The sequence below is a fragment of the Sardina pilchardus genome, chromosome 18 (assembly GCF_963854185.1).
Source record: "Sardina pilchardus chromosome 18, fSarPil1.1, whole genome shotgun sequence".
Lineage (NCBI taxonomy): Eukaryota > Metazoa > Chordata > Actinopteri > Clupeiformes > Clupeidae > Sardina > Sardina pilchardus.
In genome coordinates, this window is record NC_085011.1 from 10,033,709 (window position 1) to 10,047,011 (window position 13,303).

Genomic DNA, 13,303 nt, shown 5'->3' on the forward strand with positions numbered 1-13,303 from the left:
CCTGAAGCTGTCTGCATTTGGGATGAAGAGGTATGGATTTGGAGGGTCGCTGTGGCATCGCTGTGGTAACGGGACCTTGACTGGCCGAGGGCTGGGTCTGGGGGCTGGAAGTCAGGTGGGAAGAGTGTTACACACACACACACACACACACACACACACACACACACACACACACACACACACACACACACACACACACACACACACACACACACACACACACACACACACACTGTAATGCTTTTATTTGGACGTTAACACAGGGGGAGGACATTTACAGATCCAAACATTGATGTAAGTATATTACATGCTTAAACAGGACTGATCAAACACAGAATGCTTTGTGCTATTCATTGTAAATGTTATGCGTAGACATGACATCGTCGTCTCCAAATAGATTCATTACCTATAATTGCAGAAATGGAGCAGTGCTTTGCTATTCTTTTTTTTTTTTGCATTTGGCTTCCTTAGCCCACGCAGTTGCAGTCTACATAAAACAAGATTGGGAGTCTTGGACATGTGCACAAACACAAGAATGATTATATTGCACTGCAATTCCAGGTTTGTGATACTGTTAACAAGTGGCTGATATTTAAACAGCTTGGAGTTGAAGGAAGTGTCCATATATAGGTCAACAGAACATCCTATCTCAACAGGTCACATTCTTATTAGTCCTAATCATGATGGTGATGTCTGGGGTGTTTGGAATATTACAGAGAAAGAGAAAGATTGAACCACTCCATTTGTACGGTGTGGTGTTTGTATATTTTTGTTGTTCCCTCCTGCACTTCTTTGATGCTTTGTGACACCAAGTCCACCAGTCCATCATGCCTAGATTTATAATGTCCTTTCAGGACTTGTGCCACGGTTTCGTTGTCATGGTTAGTGCAGTGTGGGTTGTGGTTGGATAGGTTCCACTTGGCCAGGTTAGATCTTGTTGGGAGGACTTGATGGCGCGCTTTGATGGTAAACGTGAGAACATGCTCGCCAAGAAAATTATCAATTATTAGAAAATATAGTGTGGGACACATGCAAGCACGCATGGTCGCACGCACACACACGTTCATGCACGAACGCACGCACGCACGCACACACACACTTCCCCTAACTACACCTGAGCCACATCTAACTAAACTGTCGGTTTGGCTCTAGGCTAGAACATACAAGACTTTCAAGTGCAGCTGTTACCTTTGTCCTTTTCTACTTATTGCCTTCTACTAAAGCTATTGACATTGCTGGGAGTGCACTTTCTGCTGTAGCCTACTTTGAATATTTTATTACATAGTGTCAACATGAAGCTATCCAAGGCGATGATGATCTTACCAAGATATAAGCCACTGACTGGGCTGTGCGGTTTGCCAATCACGTGACCGATGCACTCGTTCATCAGTGCCTGAAGACTCTGAAAAGACAAAACATTCTGAATGAGTCGCATGATTCTTCACACTCTCACACACACACACGTCGTCTCTAGCCCCTAAAAGTATAACAGCTGATAGGATAAAAAAAAAACACCCTTACCAGGAAGTCATCCTCGGGCAGAGCTGAGATGAAGCCTGGCTCGATGGCTTGGAGGAAATCGAAGCCTTGGGTTGCCCACCTGTGGGCATGCGTGGAGTGGTTTACACGTCAACAAAACAACCCAGCCATATTCTCTACCTACATGCGTAACAGTTACCCACAACGCTTTGTGGCGGAGTTGACGGCGCTCACCTGGGCCTGGTGCCCCGACCGCTCTCACACTTGGTCAGGACGTAGTTCATCCACTTGCGGGCGAAGGCGATGTAGCGCTCGCCGATGCGCTGCCTGAACTCCCCCGACATCAGACGCACCACCTCCTTATGGTACTGCAGGAGGACAAGATGGAGGCCAGGGGCAGGGTCATTTTAGAACAGTTAACATGCACACATCTTATTCCGTATATACACATATGTGCGCACACATTCACACACACACACACACACACACACACACACACACACACACACATATGTGCGCACACATTCACACACACACACACACACACACACACACACACACACACACCTTTCAAAGTCCTCCTATGTAAACCTGCCTTACTGAACCTTAGTCATAGTCATGCTGCATTCCAACACAAATTGTATCGAGCAGTGGCTCTTAGTCTCACCTCGAAGGCGAAGTTGTAGCCCTGGATCATGGCCTCGCGGTAGTACTGCTGCAGCGTGGACAACTCCGACTCCTCCATCTCCGCCTCGAACTCCGAGGTGAACATGTGATCCACGCGGTCGATGGCCGTGTTGATCTTGATGCACAGCTGAAGCGCTTCGTTCTGAGTGTGTGACAGGACAGTGAGTCAGACAGGAGAGAAAACACCTGGACAAGAACCCCCCCCCGGCGCAACACCTTGCAATGGGCCATTCCACTGGAACAGCCCAAACAGGGCACAGGTGAAACTATCAGCTGCTGAAGTCTGATGATTAAAATCATAACCCCCGCTCCCACCACACACTCACACGTTAATAACCTTACACAAGCGTGTACACTGTAGGCCACCATGACCCAATTTCTCTGTGCATAAATACATTACAGTTACAGTTCAGCCATAACTCACACAATGGACAGCCCTTATCTACACAACACTTAACAAGGACATGTACAAGCAGTCGGTCCTCTCACTTTCCATCTCTAGTTCCAAAAGACCTACATTTCATGCTGCATGTGTGCTTTTCGAAGCGCGCCACAGCACCAAACGCAGCACCCATGACACTCTGAGTGCCAACACAGAGGTGGTTAACCAGACTTGCACCAGCTCTCGTTTTCACTCCCCTGCACGGCTCAAAGATATGCTATCAAGCCCATGACATACAAAAGCTGGTCAGGGGGAATGAACTGAAGTACAGTAGTGAGATTTAAGCTGTAGAAGTGGGGCATGCTGAAACCCCAAATGCAGCACAAGCCTTGCTGTCGAAGAAGCACACAGGCAGGTAGATATCTATATGGAAAGTTCTCTGATAGGTCTGTTCAGAGAAAGGCACCAGCAGTGTCAAGACAAAGAACCTCTACAAAGACGGCAGATGTTTAGAAAAGAGCATGTACAGTAGTAGATCATCGCCTGTACTATCAAAGTGAGAAAATATGATAATGTTTAATTATTCTATTAACTATTAGCTGCTCTTTACATCAGGAGGTAAAAATGCAACAAAAGTAGATAGACTCAGTCAGAAACACAAACCACAGAGGCCACAGAGGCCTCTATAGGCAATACAGTTGCTACAGCTGTGTCTCTTCAGCTGTGTCTCTTCATACTGGAAAACTGGACCACTACTTCACAATGCAAATAAATATGTTTTTTTTTTTTAAAACATACTTTTTGCCTTTATTAGTGAGTGAAGAGAGACAGGAAGTGAGTGGAGTGGAGAGAGATATGGAGTGGAATCGGGAAATGACCACGGTTGGATTTCAACCCGGATCCTCGTGGGCACCTGAATGTGGTGCAGTCAGTGCGGCTGGTCACACCACAGCTTCTCTAGCACAGCACACATAACACGGGTCCTTCAGGTGCTGTGTGTGCGTTGTGTGTGCATTGTGTGTGCGTTGTGTGTGCGTTGTGTGTGCGTTGTGTGTGCGTTGTGTGTGCGCGTTGTGTGCACCTTGAGCTGCTCGAGGGCGCGTGCGATGAGGGGCTGGCTGGAGGTCTGTGGTCTGTGTGTGTGTGTGTGTGTGTGTGTGTGTGTGTGTGTGTGTGTGTGTGTGTGTGTGTGTGTGTGTGTGTGTGTGTGTGTGTGTGTGTGTGTGTGTGCATCGTGTGTGTGCATCGTGTGTACCTTGAGCTGCTCGAGGGCGCGCGCGATGAGGGGCTGGCTGGAGGTCTGCTCGCGCTTGAGGGACAGCAGCTCGTCCATGCACTGCTGGAAGGCCTTCCGCTGGGTCACCAGCTGAGCCGACTGCATCACGATCAGCAGCAGGTTATCCACCTGAGGGCGAGAGAAAACAATGTATTATGTGCATGACCCAAACATGCCCTTATCTACCAACTACCTATGGCAACATCAAGTACAAACATGCAAAAAAACTAGACAAACAGCAGCACTGTATGCATGCGTAACTATAAATATTTGACAGGCTTGTATAATATATTTTATGCATACATACAGCTCTGCTGCAACAAGGACGGGCCAGAAAGGGTTTTAAGCGGAGAGGTTAGTAATCAAGGACCTTCGATAGGCTCTGCTCTACTTCTTTCGTAATTTAAAGCATTCAAATTTAGATCATTAAAATCGATCACCGATTACAGTTATTTCCCGCATATAAGCCACATTGTTTATAAGCAGCAGGACAGTGTATTATGCAAGTTAAAGGAAACAAAACCATATCAACACCATATTAACTGTCCCCCTGTAATTAACCTCATAGCTGAAGACATTTTGCAAAATCAATGTATAAGCCGCGGCTAATAGTCGGGAAATTACGCAATGACGCTTTTCCGAGTCACTACCGTAATTTCCCGACTATTAACCGCGGCTTATACATTGATTTTGCAAAATTTCTTCCGCTATGAGGTTAATACAGAGGGGCAGTTAATATGGTTTTGTTTCTTTTAACTTGCATAAAACACTGCTTATACACAATGCGGCTTATATGCGGGAAATTACTGTAAAAACCCTGTGGGTGCAGCGGTCCTTACGTCCATGGCCTTGAGCGTGTCCACGGTCTCCATCTGGGGGACGAGCTTGAGCTGCGCGCTGTCCCACTGGGCCCAGCAGGCCTCCGTGTCGGGCTGCCCGGCGCCGTGCTTGCTCATCAGCAGGTAGGCCTCGTCCTCGGCCAGCTCGTCCGGCTCCTTGGAGCAGTCCTTGCCGGCCGCCGCGTTCAGCAGCTGCAGGATGACGGGCCGCTGGCCCATGAGCACCGGCGGCACAAACACCTGCAGCTCCTCCAGCCCGGGGATCAACACCTGGGGGGAGGAAATACCATAATTAGAGAGAGAGAAAGAGAGAGAGAGAAGGGAGAAGAGAGAGAGAGAGAGAGAGATATGTAGAGAGATGGAGATAGAGAGAGAGAGAGAGATGGAGAGAAAAAAAGAAAGAAAGAAAGAACAAGAGAGAAAGAAAGAAAGGACTGACACCGAATGAGCTGAATGAGCAACTACCAAAAAAAGGAATTAGAAGGAATCAGAAAAAAAGAGAAAAAAAAGAAGCCAAGCCATCTCAACCTAGTCTCTTACCTTGACGTAGTTCCTTTTTTTCAGAGCCTCTAAAAGACCCGGCACTCCACTTGCCACACTGAAATCGGCCGCAATCTCCAGATCCTACAGTGTGCGAGAACAGAGAGCCGAGTCAGAACACAGTGGGCTGCTTTCCTCTGGAGTGGGCGCGGACCGAGTGGCCCTCTTTTATCCTGCCCTCTTACCTTGCGCAGCATCTTGGCGAAGCCCAGCGCTTTGGACGCCCGCTCCCTGGCCTCGTGGAAGAGCTCCTTGAGCGAGCGGCTCGTCTCGATTACCGAGCGCCTGTGAAGGAGAGGCGACCTTTTCAGACATCACTCAAGAATGCTTAAAGAAGCCCTCAAGGGCTTTTAACCTTGTTAACATGTCTGCATGGCGTCTTATGTTTTACAAGACGTACCATGACCAAAATAAGCAGCAAATATCATGTGCATCCAGTAGCAGGTGAGCAGTGTGTGGAGAGGAGGTGAGGAAAGATAGATCCTATTCCCAAGATGAGGAAGCCGTTTTAAAGATACATTCAAGCAATTTTAAGGATTATGCAGGGATTTTATTTGAGAACAAAGACCCCTGAATGTATACGCCGGAGTGTAATGAACTGCTAAAGCCTGACTTCACCAATGTTGCACACCGGCCTACTGCTGAGTGGAGTTCTCTAATTATACCACTGCACTGTGGAGCATCTTATGACACACAGACACATACACCCATCAGTTCAACAAAATAGATATATTCCTCACAGTCCCTGGCAAGATGCTTAGAAAAGAAGACACAAGAGCCAGTGATTTACAGAAATCATACCACTCATACATGCATTGGCACACTTGACTGCAAAATAATAACTGTCACTGAATATGTGTTCTAGGATATTTATTCCATGCTGTGAAAACCAACTGCTGCGGAGAACAGACTTGCTGACCTGATTTCGTCCGAGGCAGTGCTGTCATCAGCGCTTTCCCAGAACTCATCGCCGCTCCTCTGCAGACCGGCGTCCAGGAAGTCCCCGGTGGACTTCAGCAGCATGCCGGCGATGTCACTGTAAACAGCCGGAGGGGGGCAGAGCAGTCATGGGTTAGGAGGACACAAGCGATCGGACAAACACGTCTGCAGGCCTCCAAACTACAAGCCCCTCCCTAAATCAGTCACTCCTATCTTGGAAAGATTGATGGGGGGGGGGGGGGGGGGGAATCCAGAGTAGAGCACTGACCAGAAGAGCTTCCCTGACTGGGCCTCGCCACCTCTGATGTACGGGGTGATGACTTTGGTGAAGTTCCACTCCTCCTCCAGAAGGTTCTTCAAGCTGTGCGAGGCCTGGGGCAGCTGCTGCAGCATCTGGATCCAGCTGTGCATGTAGTCAAAGTACACCTGGCCAGAGAGACACAGCAACAGCACATTGAGACATTGCATAACTGTCTACTAGGTCATCTCATGCCCCCCCTGCCCCCCCCCCCCCCCCCTCCACTAGATGACTCCGACTCTCCGTTGCATGATGCAGTCAGGGATATGACTAAAGGCGAGTGGGTGATGAGTAGGTCATGGTCATGGATAGATAAAATCACATATCATGATGTCATATTCAAATCAAAGGAACTTGAAGAGATGGTAAAGATGCCTAATGTCCAAAAATGTTGGCGCGTTCCTTTAATGATACTAATACAGGACACAGAAATGTGGTGAACAAACACACCAGTGATTCACCACAAGCCACCAAGAAAACCCAACATTTCCTCTCAGCCCGGAAAATCCCATGACGGCTTTTACAGGTCATATATCAAGTTGATCACCAAACCTTCATCTCCACAGATTTACCAACCAAACAAGCCTGACTGGAACAACACTAGCCTTCGCCTGTCACACAGTGATGCCTGACGCTATTAAGACAGCCAATATCTGCCGGTCCCCTGCCAAATAAAACAGGGGAAAATATACTGCCCTGAGGGGTTATTTTCCAAGAGAACCGACTAGTTTTTTTTCCCGAAATAATGTATTGTGATTACAAATATTGCTTCAGTCCTCACCATTTGAAATCATTACACGTATTCATCATGGACATGGCTGATGTGGATAGCCATTACGGATCAGATTACCTCCCATGGGTACATTTCAGTCATAAATGTTAGAATCATCTCTGCACTGCAGCTTATTTGCTTTGAGGCAGATATCACCCAAAAAAAGGCTTGTTGTGTGCCAGTTTGACTTGACAACGGTTGCCTAAATAAACTGCGCTTATCTATACGATCCCTTATATCCATACAGTTGTTTCTAAGCAAATAGCCTGCTCACTGCAGTCAGCAACAATAGCGGGAAATGCACTCTAGGCAACAGCGACGCGTTATGGCTCAACGCTGAGATTCTCTGGTCTGCTTCAAAAGCACGCAGCCGAGTAGTGGCGCAGGGCTTTTAGACTTTGACCCAGGGCCTGATTCTTGGAATCGCAGGAGAGTGTGTTTTTATCAGGGCTTTTTATCACAGGCACGCAGCAGCGGCGGCACACAGCCTGCAGGGGAAAAGCCAGCGTGGAGCATGAAATCTCCAGAGAACCATGAGTCTCCATACTGATCCCATCCTGACAAACACAAAACAGGCCCCTGCATGGTTATATACTTCCAGGGATGATCAACACTGTCTCAAGGCGCTCTGTGAAGCCAAAGGCTGAAATGGTGGAACAGAAACAAGATTCATTAAAACCCAAAATGTGCAAAAGCAAACATGGTACGCCGTGGAGGGTGTTGGGGAGGTCCAATACCAGGAGCATCTTCTGCAGGTCCTCCTCGAACTCGTCGATGTTGGCGTTGGTCTGGACGCCCTGGGGGTCAGTGACGACGCCGCGCAGCATGAACTGGTAGTACTGCTTCATCAGGAGACCGCCCTTCAGCACCTCCTTACACTCACGCACCAGCTGCATTAGACACACGCATACACACACACACACACACATACACACACAGACAAACAAACAACAGCAACACAGGTGAGTCAGTTAAGTAAACATGGAGAAAAACACTGTGTGTGTGTGTGTGTAGGTGTTGCTTCCTCAAGGACTGTTGTCAGTCAGTGTGGATGAATGCTCGGTCATGCCAGTAAACGTTAGGTCGCAACTAACCAAAAACACTGTAGGGAACTTTCAGGTCAGATACCCCGAAATATCACACACCTTAACATGTGCACCCTCATAAGTATCTATATGGAAGACAGAGAAACTAATTCCAGTGTGTGTGTGAGTGTGCAAGCGGAGTGAGTGTGTGTGTGTGTGTGTGTGTGTGTGTGTGTGTGTGTGTGTGTGTGCAAGCGGAGTGAGTGTGTATGTGTGTGTGTGTGTGTACAAGCGGAGTGAGTGTGTGTGTGTGTTTGTGTGTGTGCGAGCGGAGTGAGTGTGTGCGTGTGTGTGTGCGAGCGAAGTGTGTGTGTGTGTGTGTGTGTGAGCGAAGTGTGTGTGTGTGTGTGTGTGTGTGTGTGTGTGTGTGTGTGTGTGTGTGAGAGTGAGAGTGAGAGTGAGAGTGAGAGTGAGAGTGAGAGTGAGAGTGAGAGTGAGCGGAGCGAGACCTGTTTGATACTGAGCAGCGAGGGCTCCCCGGCGGGCCTCTGCTCCAGACGCAGCTTCAGGCACTCGTGGATGACGTTGAGCAGCACGCGGCACAGCACCAGGAACGCCGGCCGGAACGACGGCAGCTCCATGTCCAGCAGCTCCGCCCAGGACACGCTCTCCTGCTCCGCCTCCTCGCCCGCGGGCCCGCTGTGGGCCAGGTGCCGCGAGAGCTCCGGCAGATAGTCGCTGTACAGCATGGGGTCGGGGAAGTCGGAGAACTGGGGGAAATGACCACAATTTACAGGTCACAGAGGGAGAGAGTTGAATGACCTTTAAAGTCCGCGCTAAGCATCTGAACTGTCAAATAGTTTTGCTAATCTCACCGTGATTTTCCTGATAACTTTGTTGTTACAGTAAATAAATACATGAATAAAAAGTTCTTAATGCCGGCTATGTAGTCAAAACCGAAACCAGGTTACCTCATTCAGTCTGCAAATACTGATAAGGGGCATGATATCATTACCGAACTTGAACTGGAAAGGTCATCAATCAGTCTCATGCCATGTCCATATGCCCATTACTTACTGCGTCATCACTTCAGCTGAATGAATGATCGATTGATTGATTGATAAATGTCTACTGAACTGTTTATACCGTCCTCAAATCAACCAAAACAAATTAATCAGTTTGCTAATAAATCAACTGATAAATAAAAGAAATAAAAGCACTAACTCTAATATATTCTATGTATCCACTGCTTGACTGCCTAGTCTGAATAATTGATTAGGTAGGCTATACAGCATCGAATATATGAGGTAGAACATTAGGGAAGAGCACATCTCATAGCTGATGTGCTGCATCTGCACAGAGGGACTTCAGGATGGATAAGAACGTAAAACGAAAGTAATTTAATCTCCGCTCAAGCTTTCCCCAGGTTTTGGACACACCACTGACCACTCTCCCTCGGTCCTCACCTCCTGTGTGGGCGACTGGCTGACCAGTGCTGCCCTCGCCCTCTGCAGCGAGCGGTCCATGAGCTTGTGCAGCCGCAGGATGAGTTTGCGCAGCCCCATCTGCTTCAGGGCCTTGTCCACAAAGGGCCGGTAGATGGCCGTGGGGCAGTACCGATTCTGCACCACCGCCGCCGCCCTGTCCAGAGGAGGCGGCTCTGCCCCAGTGCCCGCGGCCGACACCACCTCCCCGGTCCCCGCTCCGTCGCCTTCCTCGGGCAGCAGGAAGTCGTCCTCGCACATGAGCCGGGCGAACTTGGGCGTGAGGCAGGGCGAGAGGTCGCTGTCGACGTCCGTGTCGGCGTCCCTCTCCCGTCCCGCCTCGCCGTCGCTGTCGGCCATGCACACGGCCGTGGAGTCACTCTTGTCGTCGTCCTCCTCGTCCTCCCCGTCGCCCCCCTCTCCTCCGCCGCCGCCGCCGTTGTCGTTGTCGTTGTCGTCCTCGTCGTGGCCGCGCGAGCTGCGCGGCGAGGGCACCTCGAAGACGGGCCAGCCGATGCGCGCCAGGTCGTGCAGGCCCAGCACGGTGCCCATGACGTGCAGCTTCTGGTTGAGGTCCTGCGTGATGTTGAGCCAGAGGCAGAGCGCCTGCACGCGGCCCTGGAAGTCGGCGGCGGCGTACTTCTCGTAGTCCTTCTGCAGCGTCTGCAGCGACGGGTACAGCGCCTCCACCGACTCCAGCAGCAGCATGACGCGCCGCACCTGCTCGAAGGCCACGCGCTGCCGCTGCAGGTGCTCGCGCCGCTCCGCCCCCCAGCCCAGCGGCGCCGCCGTGTCCACCTCCGGCCAGGCGCCGCCGCCGCCGCCGGACAACGCCCCGCACAGGCTCTCTCTCGTCGGCGCGTCTCTGTCGGCCTTGACCGGCGTGCCCGTCGTCCGCTTGCCGCCCGAGGCGGCGCCCGGGCCCAGGCAGCCGTAGTCCACTTTGAAGCGCAGCACCTCGTTGATGATGTCCGGGATGGCCTGGCGCTCGGTGAACAGGAACAGGTCCTGGTCGGTGACGGTGCGGCGCGCGTGCCAGGCCTGGAGCTCCAGCCACACCACCTCCTTGCTCTGGCCCAGCAGCGTGGTGTTCTCCAGGCCGCGCTGCTGCTCCTTCTCCTTCTTCTTGGACGACATGGACGTCAGCTTGAGCAGCAGCCGCAGCGTCTCGAAGAACTTGAGCCGGTCCGCCGGGCAGTCGGTGCGCGACGTCTGCCGGTGCGGCCGGGGCAGCGCGTGCCCGTGCGGCATGCTGACGGGCAGCTTGCCGCTGCCGCAGCCCAGGCTCAGGTACTGCTTGCGCGGGTCCATGCCCAGGCTGGAGCCCTTGCCCAGCGGGTCCAGCATGAAGGCACCCTGGAAGCAGGACATCTTAATTAGGGCAGTCAGCATCTTTAGTATCTAGTTTAGTTTAGTTAGCAATTCGTTATGGCAGCATTGAAATCATGATCTGCTTTTGAAAGAAACTAGTCTTGTACTAATAAACTTTTTAACAGTTGACTTGTATAACTAAAATGTAAATATGAATATTTGTCTATACATGTGTATGTAGTGTATAAACATATATCCATATATTACATATTGATATATACTGTACATATGTTTAGAATAAAAATAATTACACACACACACACACGCACGCGCACACCTTTATAATGCAATATATGCATACGACAACAAAATCAGATCATACTACAGAATTGAACGACGGAACCTTTTTTTTCTTGATAACAGTTAAGGATTTGTTGACGACTGCAGAAACGTCACAACTGTGGACTGATTGCTCAGGCCTACCTGGAAGGTCTTCTTGGTGTCGCGGTCGCTGGAGCGCTGGTTGGAGCGCAGCTTCTTGCCCTGCCGGTAGCTGGTCTCCTCAGGGGGGGGCTCCGCCGACTTAGTGGCCTCTCGCTCCCGCTCCCGCTCCCGGAGTGGGGAGCGGTGAGAGGAGGAAGGGCTAGGGCTGGGGCTAGGGCTAGGGGGAGCCAGTTTATCTAATGAGACACACACACACACACACACACACATACTTAAAGCTTATCCAAGAAGATAAATATATGCAGAGCAAGTTAAATTAAATTAAAAGAACCATTAAGCCGATCACCTATGAAGTTTATTAGTTGCACTGATAATCAACACTAGCTTTCCCAGGACAGGGAGATGAGAGAAGAAACAGGAAGGGGCGTTTCCGTCATGTCAGGCCTTGGCCATAAAAAGCTTTTCATTTCAAACACAAAAAGAAGAGCAGCCCGACTCATCCAGCTGCAGCCGTCATGAGACCTTGACGGCCATTTAAAGAGCACGAGTGACCCGACACATTTGCTTCGGTCATACCGGTTCCCATTACTGTAAATACATTGTATTCATCTCACTCCCTCGCCATTGTGAACTTGACAAAAGGCCAAAACACATAACAGGGCTTTCAACAATGCACATTCACATTCATGCTGGTGGCCCTCGCAAAACTACACGGAGGGTGGTTGCCTTCAAAGCAGCAGTAATGCACGGGTCTATTCCTGCACAGACTCAACCAACAACTCAATCAAATCACTGCACCGAGGCTCTATTTCTGTGTGTGCGTGCGCGTGTGTGTGTGTGTGTGTGTGTGTTGATCCAGCATGGGCTCTCTCACTTATGCAATCCCCTAGCTTTTGACATCTATTTCCTCTGTACTTCCGTGCAGCATTAAGGGAAAATCGATGCTAAGAGCGTCTGCAAACTACGGCAGATTTATGGTCTTGCATTTTCAGCGCCCTTGCTGAGCCTGGTCAACTCAGCCGGCAGATGACTCTAAATATACACAGGCACAGGCAGAACTTATGCTAAAAACACATGTCCGCTGTGCATCCGCTGTGTGTGTGGTAAAACGTGATATCAGGTTTATGTGTGTGCTCTACGCTTATGAAAGAATCTTTCCTGAGAATCCGAGTCGGCTCAGGCAAATCTGGTCAAGAGTTGAAAAGAGCGTGCCGATGTTTACCAACTCCTTCAGCAACACGTCTCCCTCTCCCTTTACTGGTTCCAACATCCCCTCTCTGCACACCGATGTGACCGCAGTCCCTTGGTTTCAGACATTTGGCGTATAGCCAAATTATACAAGTTTGTCAGACATCCCTTTTCACTCACAGGGTTCTTGGGTTATGATACAAAGTCCAATTCAACTGGCAAGAATTGAATTCCAACCTACATAACTGCCCTAGCTATGGACAACCATGTAAACATGGAGTTTAAACCATTTAAACACTCTTTATGGAGATTGAGATCCCATAATGCCCTTTTGTCACCAAACTGGACACTAGCAGCAATAACATAAAGAAAATGTGTCAACAACACTACATGGCCCAAGGCAAGGCAACCACAGTCACACAATGCGTCACCAAAAGATGTCAACAAACAAAGTAAGATGTGAGCTAAAACAATAGTAAACTACTGTACCTCGGGATTCTGTTTGGTTAAAGTATTATTTTTACTCTGCATTTCCTTCTTGTCTTGTAAAAATAACAGTGTTGCCACCAAATCGCTGAAGCAGAAATCAGGAGGACTACAGCGTGTCGCTTGACGCGAGCAGTGAGTGAGGCTCTACAG

General features: G+C 49.6%; 1 protein-coding gene across 3 annotated transcripts in view; it reads right to left on the reverse strand.

The window, feature by feature from the left end:
- The window catches only part of map3k4 (mitogen-activated protein kinase kinase kinase 4), a 29,927-nt gene that overhangs the window by 7,825 nt on the left and 8,799 nt on the right, over positions 1-13,303 (reverse strand). For all 3 annotated transcript variants that reach the window (XM_062519283.1, XM_062519281.1, XM_062519282.1), the window contains exons 3-17: positions 11,516-11,712; positions 9,704-11,077; positions 8,747-9,007; positions 7,950-8,102; positions 6,411-6,568; positions 6,123-6,239; positions 5,389-5,488; positions 5,204-5,287; positions 4,664-4,933; positions 3,804-3,953; positions 2,147-2,308; positions 1,714-1,847; positions 1,522-1,600; positions 1,324-1,402; positions 2-104 (exon numbers count right to left, since the gene is read on the reverse strand). In XM_062519283.1, the coding sequence (XP_062375267.1) occupies positions 2-104; positions 1,324-1,402; positions 1,522-1,600; positions 1,714-1,847; positions 2,147-2,308; positions 3,804-3,953; positions 4,664-4,933; positions 5,204-5,287; positions 5,389-5,488; positions 6,123-6,239; positions 6,411-6,568; positions 7,950-8,102; positions 8,747-9,007; positions 9,704-11,077; positions 11,516-11,712 (3,421 nt within the window). The remainder of the gene's footprint in view (position 1; positions 105-1,323; positions 1,403-1,521; positions 1,601-1,713; positions 1,848-2,146; positions 2,309-3,803; positions 3,954-4,663; positions 4,934-5,203; positions 5,288-5,388; positions 5,489-6,122; positions 6,240-6,410; positions 6,569-7,949; positions 8,103-8,746; positions 9,008-9,703; positions 11,078-11,515; positions 11,713-13,303) is intronic.